The following is a 21,012-nucleotide window of genomic DNA, read 5'->3' on the forward strand; positions in this document are numbered from 1 at the left end:
TCAGAAATGTGTTGAAGATGTCCGTGAAGACATCTGTGAGCTCCACAGCGCAGTCTCTCAGAACACGGCCAGGAATGCCGTCGGGACCCGGGGCTTTCGTGGGTTGGTCCCTCTGAGGGATCGCCTCACGCTGTCCTGGGACAGTGTCAGCACCTGTTCTCCGGGAGGTCTTCTGTGCTGGAGTGCTGTTGTCTGCCTCGAAGCGGGCGAAGAAGTCGTTCAGCTGATTCAGCTGAGTGGTGGAGTTCTCGCAGGTCTGTGGAGAGGGCTTGTAGTCTGTGATGGTCTGTATCTCACACCACAGGTTCCTGGTGTCTCTGCTGTCTCTGAAGTGGTTGGTGATCCTCCTGGAGCGCTGTCTCTTGGCCATCCTGATGCCACGTGACAGGTTGGCCCTGGCTGTTCTCAGGCCCAGCTCATCGCCAGCTTTGTAGGCAGCGTTCCGAGCCCTAAGGAGCCTGTGGACTTCACCCGTCAGCCATGGCTTCTGGTTGGCCAGGATGGTGACAGATCTGGTGACAGTCACGTCATCCATGCACTTCCTCATGTAGGAGGTAACAGAGTCTGTGTACTCTTGGAGGTCAGTGGTGTTGTTGTAGGTGGCCGCTTGTCTGAACATGTTCCAGTCAGTGTTGGAGAAGGAGTCTTTGAGTGCCTCTGACGACCCATCAGGCCACACCCTTATCTGCCTCTTGACTGGTTTGACGACTTTGACAAGTGGCCTATATGCGGGCATTAACATAAGAGTGGAGTGGTCCGAAGCTCCTAGGTGGGGGAGGGGGTAGGCTTTGTAGGCTCCTTTGTGTGTGGTGAAAACATTGTCCAGAATGTTGTTACCTCTAGTCGGAAAGTTAATGTGTCCATGGAGTTGTGGAAAAACGCTTTTCGGGTTGGCATGGTTGAAATCGCCAGCCAAGATAAGGAAAGCATCTGGGTGGGCTTTCTGTTGCTCGCTGATGTGCTGGTAGAGTTCATTCAATGCCGCGCTCCTGTTGTTAATTGAGCTCGGAGGGGATGTAAACTGCTACCAGCAGTATGGCACTTCCCTCGGCAGATAGAATGGCCGACAATTTATGACCATAAGCTCCATCAGCGCCGCCATCTTGGAAAAAAAAAAAAAATATATATATATATATATATATATATATATATATATATATATATATATATATATATATATATATATATATATATATAAAACGAGACTTTACTGTGTGTATATATATATATATATATATATATATATATATATACAGTAAAGTCTCGTTATATCGATATTCAAGGGAGTCCGAAAAAATATCGATATAACCGGGACTATCGATATATCCGACCCTGTTTGCATGTAATTTTCTCCGTGCGTGCATAGAAATAGTATCGATATAACCGGGACTATTGATATATCCGATATCGATATAACGAGACTTTACTGTATATATATATATATATATAGCCATATATATATACAGTAAAGTCTCGTTATATCGATATCGGTTATATCGATATCGGTTATCGATAGTACCGCTTATTACGATATTATTTTCGTTTCCCTTGCACATTTCTAGTCTTTTTATGTATAATTAGTACCGTTTAGTACGATACCCGGTTGTTACGATAATCCGGTTATTACGGTGCTCCTTTTCATCCCCCGCCGGCCATTTTTGTTGTTTACATCGATATATCCGTCTCGCCATTGGTCAACTTGGTCACGTGTCTTGTTACGTGAGCCGCCATGGTCGCGCCATTGGTCGACTTGGTCACATGAGCCGCCATCGGTCGCGCTATTGGTCGACTTGGCCGTGTGACTTTGTCACGTTTCACGCCATCGGTCGCGCCATTGGTCAACTTGGTCACGTGTCTTGGTTACGTGTCACGCCATTAGTTGCGCCATTGGTCGACTTGGTCAGGTGACTTGGTTACGTGCCCAGCACTCGTGTAGCAGAGCCATTTTCATTTTCAGACGCTAGCTCGTGTGTAGCAGACGAGATTGAAGTGTTTGTGTTAAAAGGTAAAAATGGGAAGCAGAAGAAGATTGATGACTTTTTTAAATTGTATACATAATACAGTAAGATGTAAGCGTTGCAGTTTCCCTGTTGTGTTATGTACATGCCCACTGTACTGTATATGAATGCAATCGTTTTTTGCAACAATGTTTCTTGTTTTGTCTGCTGAAGCGCGATGATTTTGAAAATTATTAACATTCCATACTGTATATTAAAGGACAGCCGATGTCACTTTTTATTCAAATGCAAATAAAAATGACTTCACGCCAAGACGTCTTGCATTGCTTGTGAATCCAAACAATGGCTTCAGATTCGGATAATATGCTTTCTTGTTACACATCCAGTTATGAATATGTTTCGAATACACTGTAGTTCTGAAGATTAAAGCATACATGTTTACAATCATTAAAGAATTATATGTGCCATTTTGAGGCAACATTGGGGGAACAAAAAAGGGAGCTAATGGCCAGCTCCGTTTATTATATGGCGCTTGGCTGCCCTCTTTTGGCGGCTTTTGTTTAATGCAGTTCGGCGCAGGATCGGATATATCGATAGTCCCGGTTATATCGATATTTTTTCGGACTCCCTTGAGTATCGACATAACGAGACTTTACTGTATATATATATATATATATATATATATATATATATATATACATACAGTAAAGTCTCGTTATATCGATATTGGTTATATCGATAGTCCCGCTTATTACGATACTATTTCTATGCACGCAAGGAGAAAATTACATGCTCGCAGGGTCGGATATATCGAGTCCCGGTTATATCGATATTTTTCGGATATCGATATTCAAGGGAGTCCAAAAAAATATCGATATAACCGGGACTATCGATATATCCGATCCTGCGCCGAACTGCATTAAACAAAAGCCGCCAAAAGAGGGCAGCAAAGCGCCATATAAGAAACGGAGCTGGCCATTAGCTCCCTTTTTTTTGGGGAGATGTTCCCCCAATGTTGCCTCAAAATGGCACATATAATTCTTTAATGATTGTAAACATGTATGCTTTAATCTTCAGAACTATAGTGTATTTGAAACATATTCATAACTGGATGTGTAACAAGAAAGCATATTATCCGAATCTGAAGCCATTGTTTGGATTCACAAGCAATGCAAGACGTCTTGGCGTGAAGTCATTTTTATTTGCATTTGAATAAAAAGTGACATCGGCTGTCCTTTAATACACAATATGGAATGTTAATAATTTTCAAAATCATCGCGCTTCAGCAGACAAAACAAGAAACATTGTTGCAAAAAACGATTGCATTCATATACAGTACAGCTCCCGAGAATATCGATATAACGAGACTTTACTGTATATATATATATATATATATATATATATATATATATATATATATATATATATATATATATATATATATATATATACTGTCCAGAGATGGCTGTGCCGGACTCTGCTATGATAGTCCCTGCTCTCAGGTTGGGGGGAGCAGAGGACTACTCCCTGCAGCTTCTCCACTGATAGTTCCTGTCGTTCTGACTAACGACTGGCCTGATTTCCCCACTTCGACTGGTACCACCTCATCAGTATTGCTAATCCTATGTTGCCTAAGCAGGCTATTGTATGAACGATCCAAATTGAACCTCACCCCACCATATCGTTTTAATGAAGGATTTAGCTGTTTTATGAAAATCACTTCTTTTACTCCCCTTTCAAACCATCTTGTTTTTTCGTTTGCAAAGAGACTCCAAAACCCCATCTACATTGTGATTGAAATCGATCAATGTATAATTCTGAGTGTTGATCACCCACCCTCCAACCTCCAAGATCAAACGCAGGGGTGCACATTACGTCACTTGTGATAGACTGGTAGATCACACACTGCCCATGCCGATCGCAAGGGGTGTATAGGAGAAAAACAACCAACCATTTGTGTGTCTTTGTGCATGGTAGTAAAATGTTTGTTTGTACACTCCACCCTAATCATCCTATCACCTTCATTTTCACAAAAAAAAAGTATTACTAAAATACAATAAATCAGATAAACCTTTAACCTACGATGGCACGTGGCCTGCGTCACCGGTAGTTGTTCGCGCTCAGCAGTCTGGAATTGCAGCTTGTGATTAGAGCGGTTGTGCTATATCTTTTGTCGTTTTCATAATTCTCATTCTGAGATTGTTTCACGTACAATTCACCGAAGGCACAGGCAAAGAATAGGAATCTTGAGGGCAGAGTAAAGGACTTCAAAAATGTATGACTGAGCTAGAAAAGTACATCGCATGCCTCCATGTCAGGGTGTTTCTCATCTTGGCATGCGTGGGGATGTTTGCGTGTGGTGATGTGTCAGTCGTGGGTAGTTGTTCGATCAAAAAGTCTTTGGTCCAAATTGTTTGGCCATTCCTGATCTAAGGTGTGCCCAGCAGCAAATGTCCCAGAGGGGCAAGATGGATCCCCTCCTACTATTCATCAGAAACATTTTATCCTTAGTGCTGAGAGTGCAGCTGACAAATTCCATCATATGTTTCTTAGAAAAAAACTAATCAAAAGGCTGCTTTTAGACAAAAGAATAACACATAACCCAAGCCTTTGTCCAGATCATAACAGAAGAAACACTGAATATTTGGTGTTAGAGCCTTGACATACATGAACTGCAGCCATTGACTTCAGACTGTTGCATTCTTCATTTGAAATGCTTTCCCATGCCTTTTAATGCAACCTGATTAGTTATTACTTGTTTGTTGGAGTGCTATATTTTTTTTGTTGGGTTAAGGGCCTCAAAATTGTCCCTCAGTTTTAGAGCGAATGGTTGTTTGCCGATGTGTGCCCTGCCGTTGGCTGGTAACCGCTGCAAGGTGTCCCCCCCACTGCTCGAAGACAGCTGGGATAGCCCCCCCCCCCCCTCACCAGAAGCGTTGTGACAATAAAGTGCTTCGGAAAATGGATGGATAGAAGTCTTCCCAGGAGCGTGAATAGTGAAAACTTCACTTCTGCCCTGTGGGGATTTCCTGTCCTATGCCACTGATTGTTGTTTTTGAGTGCCTCTTAACAGCTCCCACAGTGTTTCTGTAATCAACTGCTGCTTGATATACATGGCCGAACTCTTCAATATCTAGGTCGGAAGATTTTGCAATATCAAATCAAATGTTAAAACAATAACTCCATTAGGCATAAGGTAACTATTGATGAATGACAAACGCGTTCCTCTCTTGAGAAGTGGGTGGCCTAAACCAAAAGGCACTCAGTTTTTTTAACACTTTTAGTTGTAAATAACATGAAATAAAAGCTAACACCAAAAGTAAACTCTGGACTGGTTGCCCGTCAATCACAGGGCAGATATACACAAACATCATGGAGGGGATTTTATACTCGTGTATTGACTGGATGTGTTTTGTTTACCCATAATAACTTTGCCCAACCCCATTAATATGCAGATAACTTAATGTATTCATATACCATCAGTGACGTGCGGTGAGGTTCATGGCTGGTGAGGCACCGACGTCATCACAGTCAGATTTACAAACATATGAAATCTACAGAGTAGCTTATTCACCATTTGATTGGCAACAGTTAACATGTTTTGTTTAAAATGTCATGTCAGCATTCTTTAGAATAACTGTAGCATAGAAAAACAGAATTAAAAAAAATGTTATCGTGTTACCTTTACTTATAAATGAAGTCCATGTGCCGCTCCTTCTGAAGAAAGGCATCTATACTGTTGGGTTATTTTTTATCGTTCGCCCTTGGTTCATTGCTTCGACGGGTGTAGATGGAGATCGATGGTTAAATCATCAGGGAGCCAGGTCTTGAACAGAAAGTTGATTTAATTGGGAGAGCACGGGCATTGCGGTGTGGACGGAGGAGCGAGCATGGAGAGAGAGAGAGAGAGACGAACGGGCTGCAGGAGTATTTATACGGCGCATAGTAATGACGCGACAGGATGTGACGTAATGGAAATGCGACATCGTGTAGGCAAGACATGACGTATGAGGAAGTTCAAAATGCAAACAAAGACTACAGAGCGATGTTTAGAGATGTTTGTATGGCGAATTACCCTAACATCTCCCCCCTGACGAACATTTTTAACATCGGTCGAGGTTAACAGAAAGAAGAAAAAAGAAAATCACAATGGAAACATTCTCAAATCAAAGTCATGTCATTCGCTAGCTACAATAGTCAAATCTTCATGGGATCCTGGATGGTGATCACCAGGATGACGAGTAGGAACAAAATTGTTTGTAGCATTTGCCGCAAGCAGGCCCCAGGGTGTGGTACGGATGCGCTGGTGAATGGGAGAAGGTGTGTGTCTGTCGGCTCCAGTGATGTGCATCGGGAATCTTCTTGACGAACGGTGTGGTGTCCTTGCGAGTCCAGACGAAGCTTGTAGCTGCTAAGACGGCTAGCAGCTCTGCAATCGGTCCATCCCACTTTGGCGTGGCCCACATCATCTTCTTCAGACCGCAGCTCCGTCCTGTGGAGACTAAAAGAAGGTTGTGCCAGGTCACATGTCGAAGGGATGGTTTCATTCTGCACAGCACCCTTTCTTGGTGTTTCTTTCCCTATCAAAATCTGTCTCATCGTTTAGGCTCTGCAATGCATTCTCTCACAGAAATGGCAGACATTGTTATTGTTAGATTTTAGTTGGTTAGTGTATGTTAGTTGTTAGTGAGTCTGCATTTCTGGAGGGCACCACTTTCTTGGGGAATGACGTTGCAGCTAACATCACTCACCACAAAGGTGAAAATTTTGGCAATGATGATCTAGGCTATTGCCACTCCCCCCTGTTGAGACATGAAAAGTCCCAATTTGCCAATTGGGAACGTGTTTGCGCGGAACACGATCCTTCTTTGACATTGCACGGATCATCAATTTGCATAAAACTGTCAATCATCGGTCAAAAAATTTTGGAGGCCAAATTTTGGCATGTCTCTCAACACCTGCATGAGAACCAATTCATGTAGCGTGTATCACGAAAATTTTGTACATTGAGCACAGCTTCTCCTGCTGTTACTCCTTTTCTGGCACCCAAGCAAATCATTTCTGCAAAAATGTGTTTTTGATGGACATTTGCATGTCGCCAAATTGTTTGGGTTGAGGACAGCCTTCTACAATTTGCACAAGTTGACATGGTCGTCAACATTATGGCGATCTGTGTAAGTCATCTCGTACTCGCCTTTTGTCATTCAGTTGGAGGGCACCAGTTGACAGACAGTTTCGCTTCTGCGTAGGACATCCTAAAGATTTTAACCTCATTGTCGTCAAATGAGTGCTAGCACCCACTCATTAGTTTAGTAATGAGTACTAGCAACCACTAATTTGAGCAGGTACTTATCATAGCAGAGTCCGTCACCGCCATGTCTGGATAGTAGAGATATATATATAGGGCCTAAACTACCAGTAATACTTTAGTTTGCTGACGAAGTTTCTTGGATAAGAAGCGAAACGTCCGACACCTTCAAAGAAGTACAGATGACGGCTGAAGAAACCTTTTCATCGATGGACCACTCCTGTACGACTGAGAGCTTACACAGACGCTTTACATCTAGATGTCATCAAAACACCTCTTGGCAGAAACCCTTTGGCTTGAAGCCACCCATTTTTCAAGCGAGCAAATCTATTAGAAAATAATTATTAGTAATCAAAATCACATTTATTCTCCATACATATAAAATTTACTTTCCCAGTCCCACCCACATGTACATAAACAAAACAACAACCAATAGAAGGTGCCAGAATGGGAGCATAGTTTGTGACTGAGAAATAATCTTAGCACATGCAGCATACATTTAAAAGATGTGCAACAAATCTTGAGAAGTTATATGGAGTGAGCGGAGAGGATTGTCTGCATGGATAGATGCTTGGGTTTTTCTGCTCAGGATTGACAGGTTCGTAACTGATCGGTGTTATATAGTCTGTGCGTATTTTTTTATCCAGGGCAACGTCCAGATCACATTTGTTTCGGGAACAACACTTTCAGACAGCCCTGAAAGTCTTTTAGCTTGTGACTCTCAATGGTCTCAATTCACCGAACCCTTTTTTTTAAAGACTGGAAACAAACTCATTGTTTTCCATTTTGCAAAGAGACTCCAAAACCCCATCTACATTGTGATTGAAATCCATCCATCCATCTTCTGCCGCTTATCCGGGGTCGGGTCGCGGGGGCAGCAGCTTCAGTAGGGAATCCCAGACTTCCCTCTCCCCAGCCACTTCTTCCAGCTCGTCCCGGCGGATCCCGAGGCGTTCCCATGCCAGCTGGGAGACATAGTCTCTCCAGCGTGTTCTGGGTCGTCCCCGGGGTCTCCTTCCAGTGGGGCATGCCCGGAACACCTCACGAGGGAGACGTCCCGGGGGCATCCTAATCAGATGCCCGAGCCACCTCATCTGGCTCCTCTCGATGTGGAGGAGAAGCGGCTCGACTTTGAGCCCCTCCCGGATGACCGAGCTTCTCACCTTATCTCTAAGGGAGAGCCCGGACACCCGACGGAGAAAGCTCATTTCGGCCGCTTGCATCCGGGATCTCGTTCTTTCGGACACAACCCATAGCTCGTGACCATAGATGAGGGTTGGGACGTAGATCGACCGGTAGATTGAGAGCTTTGCTTTTTGGCTCAGCTCCTTCTTCACCACGACAGATCGGTACAAAGTCCGCATCACGGCAGACGCCGCACCGATCCGCCTGTCAACCTCTCGATCCCTTTCACCCTCACTCGTGAACAAGACACCCAGATACTTAAACTCCTCCACTTGAGGCAAAATCTCCTCCCCGACCCGGAGAGGGCACTCCACCCTTTTCCGACTGAGAACCATTGTCTCAGATTTGGAGGTGCTGATTCTCATCCCAGCCGCTTCACATTCGGCTGCGAAACGCTCCAGCGAGAGTTGGAGAGCTCCACTTGAAGGCCCCAACAGTACAACATCATCTGCAAAAAGCAGAGATGCTATACTGAGGCTACCAAAACGGAAACCTTCAACGCTTCGGCTGGGCCTAGAAATTATGTCCATAAAGGTTATGAACAGAATCTGTGATAAAGGGCAGCCTTGGCGGAGCCCAACCCTCACTGGAAACGATTCCGACTTACTGCCGGCAATGCGAACCAGACTCTGACATCGGTCATATAGGGACCGAACGGCCCGTATCAGCCGCTCCTGTACCCCATACTCCCGAAGTACCCTCCACAGAACTCCACGAGGGACACGGTCAAACGCTTTCTCCAAGTCCACAAAACACATGTAGAGTGGTTGGGCGTATTCCCATGCGCCCTCGAGGACCCTGCTAAGGGTGTAGAGCTGGTCCACTGTTCCGCGGCTGGGACGAAAACCACACTGTTCCTCCTCAATCTGAGGCTCGAGTTTCCGACGGACCCGCCCCTCTAGGACCCCTGAATAGACCTTTCCAGGGAGGCTGAGGAGTGTGATCCCTCTGTAGTTGGAACACACCCTCCGGTCCCCCTTTTTAAAAAGGGGGACCACCACCCCGGTCTGCCAATCCAGAGGCACTCTCCCCGATGACCACGCAATGTTGCAGAGGCGTGTCAGCCAGGACAGCCCCACAACATCCAGAGCCTTTAGGAACTCCGGTCAGATCTCATCCACCCCCGGGGCCTTGCCACCGAGGAGCTTTTTAACCACCTCTGTGACTTCAGTCACAAGGATCGGAGGGCCCACCTCGGAGTCCCCAGACACTGCTTCCTCCAAGGAAGGCGTGTTGGTGGAGTTGAGGAGGTCTTCGAAGTACTCTGCCCACCGGTTCACGACGTCTCGAGTCGAAGTCAGCAGCGCCCCACCCTCACTGTACACAGTGTTAGTGGTGCACTGCTTTCCCCTCCTGAGACGCCGGATGGTGGACCAGAATTTCCTCGAAGCGGTCCGGAAGTCAGCTTCCATGGCCTCACCGAACTCTTCCCATGCCCGTGTTTTTGCCTCAGCGACCACCGAGGCTGCATTCCGCTTGGCTAGTCGATACGTGTCAGCTGTCTCAGGAGTCCCACAGGCTATATAAGCCCGGTAGGACTCCTTCTTCAGCTTTACGGCATCCCTTACTACTGGTGTCCACCAGCGAGTACGGGGATTGCCTCCACGACAGGCACCAACCACCTTACGGCCGCAACTCTGATTTGCCGCCTCAGCAAGTGAGGTACGGAACATGGTCCATTCGGACTCAATGTCCCCCACCTCCCCCGGGACATGTGTATAGTTCTGCCGGAGGTGGGAGTTGAAACTCCTTCTGACAGGGGATTCTGCCAGACGTTCCCAACAAACCCTCACAACACGTTTGGGTCTTCCAGGTCGGACTGGCATCTTCCCCCACCAACGGAGCCTACTCACCACCAGGTGGTGATCAGTTGACAGCTCCGCCCCTCTCTTCACTCGAGTGTCCAAAACATGAGGCCGCAAATCCGATGATACAACTATAAAGTCAATCATCGAACTGCGACCAAGGGTGTCCTGGTGCCACGTGCACATATGGATACCCTTATGTTTGAATAAAGTGTTTGTTATAGACAATCCGTGTTGAGCACAGAAGTCTAATAACAAGACACCACTCCTGTTCTGATCGGAGGGGCCATTCCTCCCAATAACGCCCTTCCAGGTCCCACTGTCATTGCCCACATGAGCATTGAAATCGCCCAGCAGAACAAGGGAGTCCCCAGGGGGAGCGCTCTCCAGCACACCCCCTAAGGTCTCCAAAAAGGATGGGTACACTGAACTGCTGTTTGGTGCATATGCACAGACAACAGTCAGAACCCGTCCTCCCACCTGAAGGCGGAGGGAAGCAACCCTTTCGTCTACTGGGGTGAATCCCAATGTACAGGCGCCGAGTCGGGGGGCAATAAGTATGCCGACACCTGCTCTACGCCTCTCACCGTGGGCAACTCCAGAGTGGAAGAGAGTCCAACCCCTCTCGAGAGGGCTGGTACCGGAACCCAGGCTGTGTGTGGAAGCAAGCCCAACTATGTCTACTCGGAACTTTTCAACCTCGTGCACCAGCTCAGGCTCCTTCCCTGTAAGAGAGGTGACATTCCACGTCCCCAGAGATAGCTTCTGCAGTCGAGGGTCGGGCCCGGTGACCCGCGTCCGGGCAAGGGAAAACTGAATCCATTTCTCTTTTTCATCATATGGGGTCTTCTGAGTCGTACTTTGTCTGATTGAAATCGATCAATGTATAATTCTGAGTGTTGATCACCCACCCTCCAAGATCAAACGCAGGGGTGCACATTACGTCACTTGTGATAGACCACACACTGCCCATGCCGATCGCAAGGGGTGTATAGGAGAAAAACAAACAACCATTTGTGTGTCTTTGTGCATGGTAGTAAAATGTTTGTTTGTACACTCCACCCTAATCATCCTATCACCTTCATTTTCACAAAAAAAGTATTACTGAAATACAATAAATCAGATAAACCTTTAACCTACGATGGCACGTGGCCTGCGTCACCGGAAGTTGTTCGCGCTCAGCAGTCTGGAATTGCAGCTTGTGATTAGAGCGGTTGTGCTATATCTTTTGTCGTTTTCATAATTCTCATTCTGAGATTGTTTCGCGTACAATTCACCGAAGGCACAGGCAAAGAATAGGAATCTTGAGGGCAAAGTAAAGGACTTCAAAAATGTATGACTGAGCTAGAAAAGTACATCGCATGCCTCCATGTCAGGGTGTTTCTCATCTTGGCATGCGTGGGGATGTTTGCGTGTGGTGATGCGTCAGTCGTGGGTAGTTGTTCGATTAAAAAGTCTTTGGTCCAAATTGTTTGGCCATTCCTGATCTAAGGTGTGCCCAGCAGCAAATGTCCCAGAGGGGCAAGATGGATCCCCTCCTACTATTCATCAGAAACATTTTATCCTTAGTGCTGAGAGTGCAGCTGACAAATTCCATCATTTGTTTCTTAGAAAAAAACTAATCAAAAGGCTGCTTTTAGACAAAAGAATAACACATAACCCAAGCCTTTGTCCAGATCATAACAGAAGAAACACTGAATATTTGGTGTTAGAGCCTTGACATGCATGAACTGCAGCCATTGACTTCAGACTGTTGCATTCTTCATTTGAAATGCTTTCCCATGCCTTTTAATGCAACCTGATTAGTTATTACTTGTTTGTTGGAGTGCTATATTTTTTTGTTGGGTTAAGGGCCTCAAAATTGTCCCTCAGTTTTAGAGCGAATGGTTGTTTGCCGATGTGTGCCCTGCCGTTGGCTGGTAACCGCTGCAAGGTGTCCCTCCACTGCTCGGATAGCCCCCCCCCCCTCACCAGAAGCGTTGTGACAATAAAATGCTTCGGAAAATGGATGGATAGAAGTCTTCCCAGGAGCGTGAATAGTGAAAACTTCACTTCTGCCCTGTGGGGATTTCCTGTCCTATGCCACTGATTGTTGTTTTTGAGTGCCTCTTAACAGCTCCCACAGTGTTTCTGTAATCAACTGCGGCTTGATATACATGGCCGAACTCTTCAATATCTAGGTCGGAAGATTTTGCAATATCAAATCAAATGTTAAAACAATAACTCCATAAGGCATAAGGTAACTTTTGATGAATGACAAACGCGTTCCTCTCTTGAGAAGTGGGTGGCCTAAACCAAAAGGCACTCAGTTTTTTTAACACTTTTAGTTGTAAATAACACGAAATAAAAGCTAACACCAAAAGTAAACTCTGGACTGGTTGCCCGTCAATCACAGGGCAGATATACACAAACATCCTGGAGGGGATTGTATACTCGTGTATTGACTGGATGCGTTTTGTTTACCCATAATAACTTTGCCCAACCCCATTAATATGCAGATAACTTAATGTATTCATATACCATCAGTGACGTGCGGTGAGGTTCATGGCTGGTGAGGCACCGACGTCATCACAGTCAGATTTACAAACATATGAAATCTACAGAGTAGCTTATTCACCATTTGATTGGCAACAGTTAACATGTTTTGTTTAAAATGTCATGTCAGCATTCTTTAGAATAACTGTAGCATAGAAAAACAATTAAAAAAAACCTTATCGTGTTACCTTTACTTATAAATGAAGTCCATGTGCCGCTCCTTCTGAAGAAAGGCATCTATACTGTTGGGTTATTTTTTATCGTTCGCCCTTGGTTCATTGCTTCGACGGGTGTAGATGGAGATCGATGGTTAAATCATCAGGGAGCCAGGTCTTGAACAGAAAGTTGATTTAATTGGGAGAGCACGGGCATTGCGGTGTGGACGGAGGAGCGAGCATGGAGAGAGAGAGAGAGAGAGAGACGAACGGGCTGCAGGAGTATTTATACGGCGCATAGTAATGACGCGACAGGATGTGACGTAATGGAAATGCGACATCGTGTAGGCAAGATATGACGTATGAGGAAGTTCAAAATGCAAACAAAGACTACAGAGCGATGTTTAGAGATGTTTGTATGGCGAATTACCCTAACATCTCCCCCCTGACAAACATTTTTAACATCGGTCGAGGTTAACAGAAAGAAGAAAAAAGAAAATCACAATGGAAACATTCTCAAATCAAAGTCATGTCATTCGCTAGCTACAATAGTCAAATCTTCATGGGATCCTGGATGGTGATCACCAGGATGACGAGTAGGAACAAAATTGTTTGTAGCATTTGCCGCAAGCAGGCCCCAGGGTGTGGTACGGATGCGCTGGTGAATGGGAGAAGGTGTGTGTCTGTCGGCTCCAGTGATGTGCATCGGGAATCTTCTTGACGAACGGTGTGGTGTCCTTGCGAGTCCAGACGAAGCTTGTATCTGCTAAGACGGCTAGCAGCTCTGCAACCGGTCCATCCCACTTTGGCGTGGCCCACGTCATCTTCTTCAGACCGCAGCTCCGTCCTGTGGAGACTAAAAGAAGGCTTGTGCCAGGTCACATGTCGAAGGGATGGTTTCATTCTGCACAGCACCCTTTCTTGGTGTTTCTTTCCCTATCAAAATCTGTCTCATCGTTTAGGCTCTGCAATGCATTCTCTCACAGAAATGGCAGACATTGTTATTGTTAGATTTTAGTTGGTTAGTGTATGTTAGTTGTTAGTGAGTCTGCATTTCTGGAGGGCACCACTTTCTTGGGGAATGACGTTGCAGCTAACATCACTCACCACAAAGGTGAAAATTTTGGCAATGATGATCTAGGCTATTGCCACTCCCCCCTGTTGAGACATGAAAAGTCTCAATTTGCCAATTGGGAACGTGTTTGCGCGGAACACGATCCTTCTTTGACATTGCACGGATCATCAATTAATAATCATAAAACTGTCAATCATTGGTCAAAAAATTTTGGAGGCCAAATTTTGGCATGTCTCTCAACACCTGCATGAGAACCAATTCATGTAGCGTGTATCACGAAAATTTTGTACATTGAGCACAGCTTCTCCTGCTGTTACTCCTTTTCTGGCACCCAAGCAAATCATTTCTGCAAAAATGTGTTTTTGATGGACATTTGCATGTCGCCAAATTGTATGGGTGGAGGACAGCCTTCTACAATTTGCACAAGTTGACATGGTCGTCAACATTATGGCGATCTGTGTAAGTCATCTCGTACTCGCCTTTTGTCATTCAGTTGGAGGGTACCAGTTGACAGTCAGTTTCGCTTCTGCGTAGGACATCCATTCGCACAACCCAGCTTCATCTGCGGCCACCCTGGCACAGATCCTCCCCTTCTGAAGGATCTCTTTCTCTCAATTCTGACAGAAGCTGGTTAGCGTGGAAGCCCTACACAATATATCTGATTTCGCCTGAATCTCTGGCTGACATCGGTGCCCACTCAACTCATTTGCCAATTTCATTCTTACCGGCGAGAAATTCCTTTAATGTGCACTGCAGTCAATTACTTCAATGTGCACTGCAACCAATCATAATAATAATGATAATAATTCGCAATCTTGACAGGTTATCATGCACTTTTTGTCGTAACTATAAACTACTTTTGAACTGACAAATGTCATCGCTGTACGGAAAGGCAGCCAGAAGATAAATTAGCATCTGCATGCTGTCTTAATAAACGTTGGATTTCCTTCATTGCATCTCCAACGTTGAATACTTTTCAATCAAGCCTAATTGTAACAATTCGTTGCTCGCTAGATGGTTGGATGAGAAATATATGCAATAAAAATTGTCATGCATTACAATAAATGCCACACATTATGCTTTTGGAAAACAAAACTATTCTCAATATGGGCTTTGTCATCGATCCCAAATCATCAGGTGGGTGTGCCAACTCCAGTTCTGCAGGTGCATCCCACCAGCCATTGCGGCCTCTCCTTTGTTGGATCTTCTATGACAATTGGAGCAGAGATTAAACTTTGTTTCCAAAAACACCAAGAATGCAAATTCGGTTCGGATGTTACTCCGGATGAAAATCACAGGATGGGTGGATGCAAATGTCTTGTGCACCCCACAGTTCAATTCATCCTGCAAATGGAACAATTTCTCAACCATCATCCCAGCTCTGTTTGCGAATTGTTGCTTTACACATCATCTGCACAAAAAGCATAATAAAAAGTTCAGTCATCCAATTTTGAAACTCCATTTTTTCCTTTTGAAATTAATTTCTCTGCACAGAAACTAATAAAGGTGCATCCGATCAAATTCAATTTATCGTTTTTATGAATCAAATCATCTGCTCTTTGATTTCAGGGGATGACAATTGTCAGGTCAAAACCAGTGTAATGATCAGGTCACAATCATTATCTTAATAAATCTATAAACTTTCCTTCTATGAAATGTCCAACAATATCAACTGGTGAATCTCTGTAAGGACTTAATCACCAGCAAATTTAGTTACATTTACCTTGCCAATTCCATCCAATTCAAGATAAATGTTCCTGTTATTCAGCCCAATTTACTGACCATTTTATTTACTTTTTCCAATTGAACCGTCATTTACGAGCCAGTACAGTGGGGCCTCAGAATTTTCTCTGGGTCTTTTAAACCCCTCTTTGAAGCTCTGTGCTGACAAAAACCCTTGATAAGAGGCATCATAAATAACTCTGGCTTGTTTCAAATGGCTTGAACAAGCTGTGTACAGAACAAGGTTCAGCTCTGTTTGACAAATTAAACTCATAATTTTATAAAGTCACTCTTTGATTCTGTCATTTTATACAATTTCCATTTCATTTCGCATTTGCCCAAATCAGGATTTCAAAATGATTTGTCATTCATGGAAAAGGCCATGTAGCTTCAAAAGAGTGAATTAATCATAATCATTTATCATTGAATCTAGCAACATCTATCTTGCTGATTTCAGTTCAATTTGAGATAAACATCCTTATTTCCTCAATTGAACCGTGATAGAGGAAAAACTTGAGCAAAAACATACATGATTGTTATCCTAAGGAATGCAATGGTCTCACTGCTTTAACACCATCCCCAGGTTTTTGAGACACAGCAGGCCAGATCCCAGCAGTCATAAATAACTCCAAAACGCAAATGGCCAATGTTCAAATCGCTCTTGAGAACAATGTGGCACAATTTCAACACTGATAATTTTACAAATTCACTGTAGTTCGGCTTATGTCTATTCATTTGTCCGCTGTCTTCATTTATTTGCTCACTCAGTCTAATTAATTATTTAATTCAGTTTTTTGTTCCAAGTAGACGGCATTCGTCAAAAAGCTATGGAAAAAGAAACAGTGTTATGTCATTCACAAGGACGTCGAGCGGAGACGAAAGTCTCCTCGCTGCATGGTTGGACAGGTCTCCCGATGAAACAGGACAGCCGACTCCATAGCACTCCGGTCGAGTTCTCTAATGACAAGGCAGCCTCGGTTCTGTGGAGAAGAGAGGCCTCGCGGCAGAATCAAATTCGGCAGGAAGAATGTCTTTTATACACAACATGTTTGTGAATGTTAACGCAGCCCTTTATTAATTTTATTTTCCTTTATTAACTTATTCGCGAATGAATCAATTTGCCAATCTCAGAATGTTTCTGTGAATTCACCCCCTAGCCCTCTCTTACGGGTAGAGAAAGAAGGATGGGGGGTCTGTCCGCATTCTTTCCTGGTAGACCACCCATCCCCCTCCTACGGGTAGAGAAAGATGGATGGGGGGTCTGTCTGCAGTCTTTTTCTGGCAAACCACCCATTCCCTCTTTTTTTATTTCAATCACTTGCATTCAGAATCTTATTCTTTCAATTGCTGCCAGCAGCTTATCACTAATGGTGAGGGTAGGAATGTATATGGACGGACGGGTAAACCGTTCCACAGCCACGACGAAAATCACAATCCAACTTTCGGATTGGACCCTGCTCTTCAGCACCCCTGAATATACCTTAACAGGGAGGCTGAGGTTTGCTAATGATTGTTGGAACGCACCATTTTTTTAAAACAACTATGATCTGCCAATCCAGAGGCACTATCCCTGATGTTCACGTGATGTTGCAGAGGTGTCAATCGAAACAGCCCCCAACATCCAGAGCTTTAAGAAATCTGGGAAGATCGAATCCACCCCTAGGTCATTGTCACAGAGGAACATTTGCACAACTCATTGACATGAAAGGCATCTTTTTTTAAATTCTTTATTTCAAAGTCAAAGTCAGCTTCATTTATTTGTTTATTTTACAACAGCCAGGACATCCGGACCTGCTAATAGCAACATGTGTCGCAGGCTATTGCGCAAATATTTGTTGATGAAATGTTATTCTACACATTTTTATAGTATTGAAAACAGTCATTGTTTGTCATTTTTATCCTATGACAGAAACCATATAAAAAAAATGCCATCTCTGTCCATTTTCAAACGTTTTTGAAAAAGCCCTAAGGAGCCACTGTGGGCGCTAAATAGCCGCATGCGGCTCGATTGCCGCATGTTGCTGACCATGAATTGGACACTATTACCTCATTCACTTACTGATGACGCAGCATCAGGAGCAACTGGGGGTGCTCAAGGACACTTCGACATTATCCCAATGGCCAGTGATCGAACCACCAATCTCTGCATTCGGAAATGACCACTCTACCATTAAGCCATGCATCCCTTACCGCTGCTCTCTACCAACAGAGTTGGGGTGTCTGTCCTGACAGGCACTGACCACTTTACGGCCACAACCTCAGTCAGCCATCTCCACAATGGAACCACAAAACATGGTACACTTAAACTCGATATCAGCCAGATGTGGGAGAAGTTCTGCAGTCGGTGGGAGTTGAAACTCTTTCTGGCGATGGATTCTGTCAGGCCTTACAAGTATACCCTCACAATACGTTTGAGTCTGCCAATTGGGATTGGCATCTTCTCCCACAAACACAAAGTCGATCATCAAAGTGCAACCAATGGTGTCATCGAGCCACATTGCATCGTGACATAAATTTACGCTGCAATCAAAATTAAGTACAGCACATGATTATTTGTGTTTTGGACTAATTCTATTTGTGTTTGTCTTCCTCCAGCATGGGCAGAAACCTGCACACCCAGAAGAAATAACAAACGAGTCACTGAGGACAATGTGTGACAACACCCTTCATCTATTGACGACAACTGTTGGACGTTTGGCTGATGTAGGTTAAGTACCAGTCACTCCGTTTTACTTGTATGTGTCTATTCTAAATACATATTTTTTGACTAGATAACTCATATATTCATTTTCTTTGCTATGTTGTTTTAGGTGCTTTGGCCAAAGCTGCTCTACTACCTTACCCAACAACAATACAGCAATGCCACCACTCCACTGTGTAACTGTCTGATTGTACTTGGCAATAAAATAAGAGACAACAAGGGACCTACCTTCAATATAGACTTTTCACAGGAAGGTAGGTGCAACATTAACTATATTTGTTAATATATGACATTAGTACAAGATGTGAACTCTAAACCCTGAATTAGAAGAATACAGTAAGCATTTTACACACCCTTAGACACATTTATCATGTGTGATCAGTCTTACGAACTTAACTCTTTCTATTACATTTCTGCAATTTGGTCATTTTATGTACATAATAGGTCAAGTCTTTTTTTCTCTCTCTCTTGTAGTTAATCTTCCTTCGCCTCAAACACTGATGCTCAAACTACTCGTAAGTACATGCCCTGTGTGATTATGCAAATTTAATTCCTAAGTACAGCATCATTACATTTAATTGTTTGGTAGGAATCCCTGAATATCCACTAGAATTTAATATACGGTTTAACTGAAAAATATCTAGTCCTGATTATGGGAATAAATGTGTATGGAGCTTCTATTCACCAAACTTAAAGATGTCGCCTCATTCCAGGTGAATGCAGCATTTCCATTCAAAAGCAGAGATCATGGAGCTCCATCACTCTCCCTCCTACAAATCCTTTCTGTCAACATTCACCGTGCCACAGCGACTGTTTGGGACCAAGAGATACCTCCTCTTTTGACAGTACTGGAAGGTTAGATGTTTCCTGACAACAACAAAAATGGTGCTACTGAATGAAAATGATCTGATCTTTAAATCTAACATGCTCAAGGAATACTTTTTTTCATAAATCATATTTTTGTTCTTATTAATCTCCATTAAACACAAATGTCTATCTGTGTTTCTTACATTTTTCAGAGACAACTGCAGAGGACCTTGATAAGAAAAGCTGGAATGAGAATCTGATGCAAGTGGGTTTTTGAAGGATATTATGTAAATTAAGTAAAGTAATGTACATTTACATTTGAAGTGTGACTGGGAAGAACGGCTCCACCCAGTCAGAACCCAAATGATGGTCTGACTTCTCTGGTCATTTCGGATTGTCCATAACAAACATTAAACGGTATATTCGATGACAGGAATCCCTTGGCCGAGGTTTGACGGTTGACTTTGTGGTCATGCCATCAGATTTGTGGCCAAGTTAAGGACATTCGGATTAAGAGAGAGGTAACTGTTTTTTTTTCTGATGTAGGACAATGCTGGTCCCACCTGGATGATGCAAACCAACTGCGATGGTTTCTTCTGAGCGTCTGTCAATATCCCTTGTCACAAAATGTTTCAACTCCTGTCACAGAGACAAAAACTCGAGTGTGGAAGGAATCTACTCTTAATGTTCTCTCCAGTCCAAACATCATGGCTGGTCTCACCACCAGTTTATACACATTTATACACATTTCTTTTTATCCAAGCTGAAATACTTCTATCACGCATCACACCTGTTATTTTTCTCGAGCTGTTCCAGCCTGCCTGGACATGCTTCTTCACCTCTTTTCCACACTCTCCATTGCTCTGGACAGTTCAGCCAAAGTACTTAAAATCCTCCACCTTCTTTCTCTCTTTTCCCAGTAGCATCACTCTTATCCTTGGGTCCCTCTCATTCACTCACATATTTTCTGTCTGGCTGTGACTGATAATAATCAATTGTATGTATATCCACCTTTCAAAACTCTCCAGGACACTTTACAGGCGCAGGATCTTAATTCCTCTCCTTTCAAGAGCATACCTTCACCTCTCTAGTTTCTCCCCCGCCTGTTCCATGCTCTCGCTACAGATCATAATGTCATCTGCAAACATCCTAATCCAAGGGGATTCTTGTCTACCATCGTCTGACAGCCTGTCTATCACCTAGCTAACTATGGGTCTTGACCAAAAGAACAAAATATCAGATATGAGCAGCCAAAAGGAATTTCTTCTGTAGAGTGTCTGGGCTCTCCCTTCAAATAAGGTGAGAAGCAGGGTCATCTGGGAGGTACTCAGAGTTGAGCCATTACGCTTCCACATCGTGAAGAGTCAGATGAGGTGGCTTGAGCATTTGGGTAGAATGCCTCCTGGATGCCTCCCTGGTATAGGTGCAGAACATATTGAAGAGATGATGGGAAGAGCTGGAAGAAGTGTCTGTGAGGAGGAAATTCTGAACCATCCATCCACCCATCTTCTGCCGCTTATCCGAGGTCGGGTCGCGGGGGCAGTAGCTTCAGTAGGGAAGCCCACACTTCCCTCTCCCCAGCCACTTCTAGCTTGTCCTGGCGGATCCCGAGGGGGTCCCTCGAGGCGGCACTAACATGTCAGCGCCGGGAAAATCAAATCGCGAAATCTGGAGAAGGGGGAAGGAACGCTCGCTCCTTCCTCCCGCCCTATTTTGATTTGTTCCCGTAGATCGGCCCTCCCGGTAACGGGCGTTCGAGGG

The 21,012-nt window shown here is 44.1% G+C and overlaps 1 protein-coding gene across 6 annotated transcripts in view; it reads left to right on the forward strand.

Moving 5' to 3' along the window:
• mroh1 (maestro heat-like repeat family member 1) overlaps positions 1 to 21,012 on the forward strand; it is a 90,869-nt gene that overhangs the window by 29,121 nt on the left and 40,736 nt on the right. For all 6 annotated transcript variants that reach the window (XR_016115387.1, XR_016115388.1, XR_016115389.1 and 3 more), the window contains exons 14-18: positions 18,339 to 18,446; positions 18,554 to 18,698; positions 18,919 to 18,959; positions 19,158 to 19,299; positions 19,464 to 19,516. Coding sequence is in view for 3 of the 6 variants with exons in the window: in XM_088999258.1 (XP_088855384.1) it covers positions 18,339 to 18,446; positions 18,554 to 18,698; positions 18,919 to 18,959; positions 19,158 to 19,299; positions 19,464 to 19,516 (489 nt within the window). In the remaining 3 variants the exon portion in view is untranslated. The remainder of the gene's footprint in view (positions 1 to 18,338; positions 18,447 to 18,553; positions 18,699 to 18,918; positions 18,960 to 19,157; positions 19,300 to 19,463; positions 19,517 to 21,012) is intronic.

This window comes from Hippocampus bargibanti, linkage group LG06, assembly GCF_051943395.1.
Source record: "Hippocampus bargibanti isolate YZ-2025 linkage group LG06, ASM5194339v1, whole genome shotgun sequence".
Lineage (NCBI taxonomy): Eukaryota > Metazoa > Chordata > Actinopteri > Syngnathiformes > Syngnathidae > Hippocampus > Hippocampus bargibanti.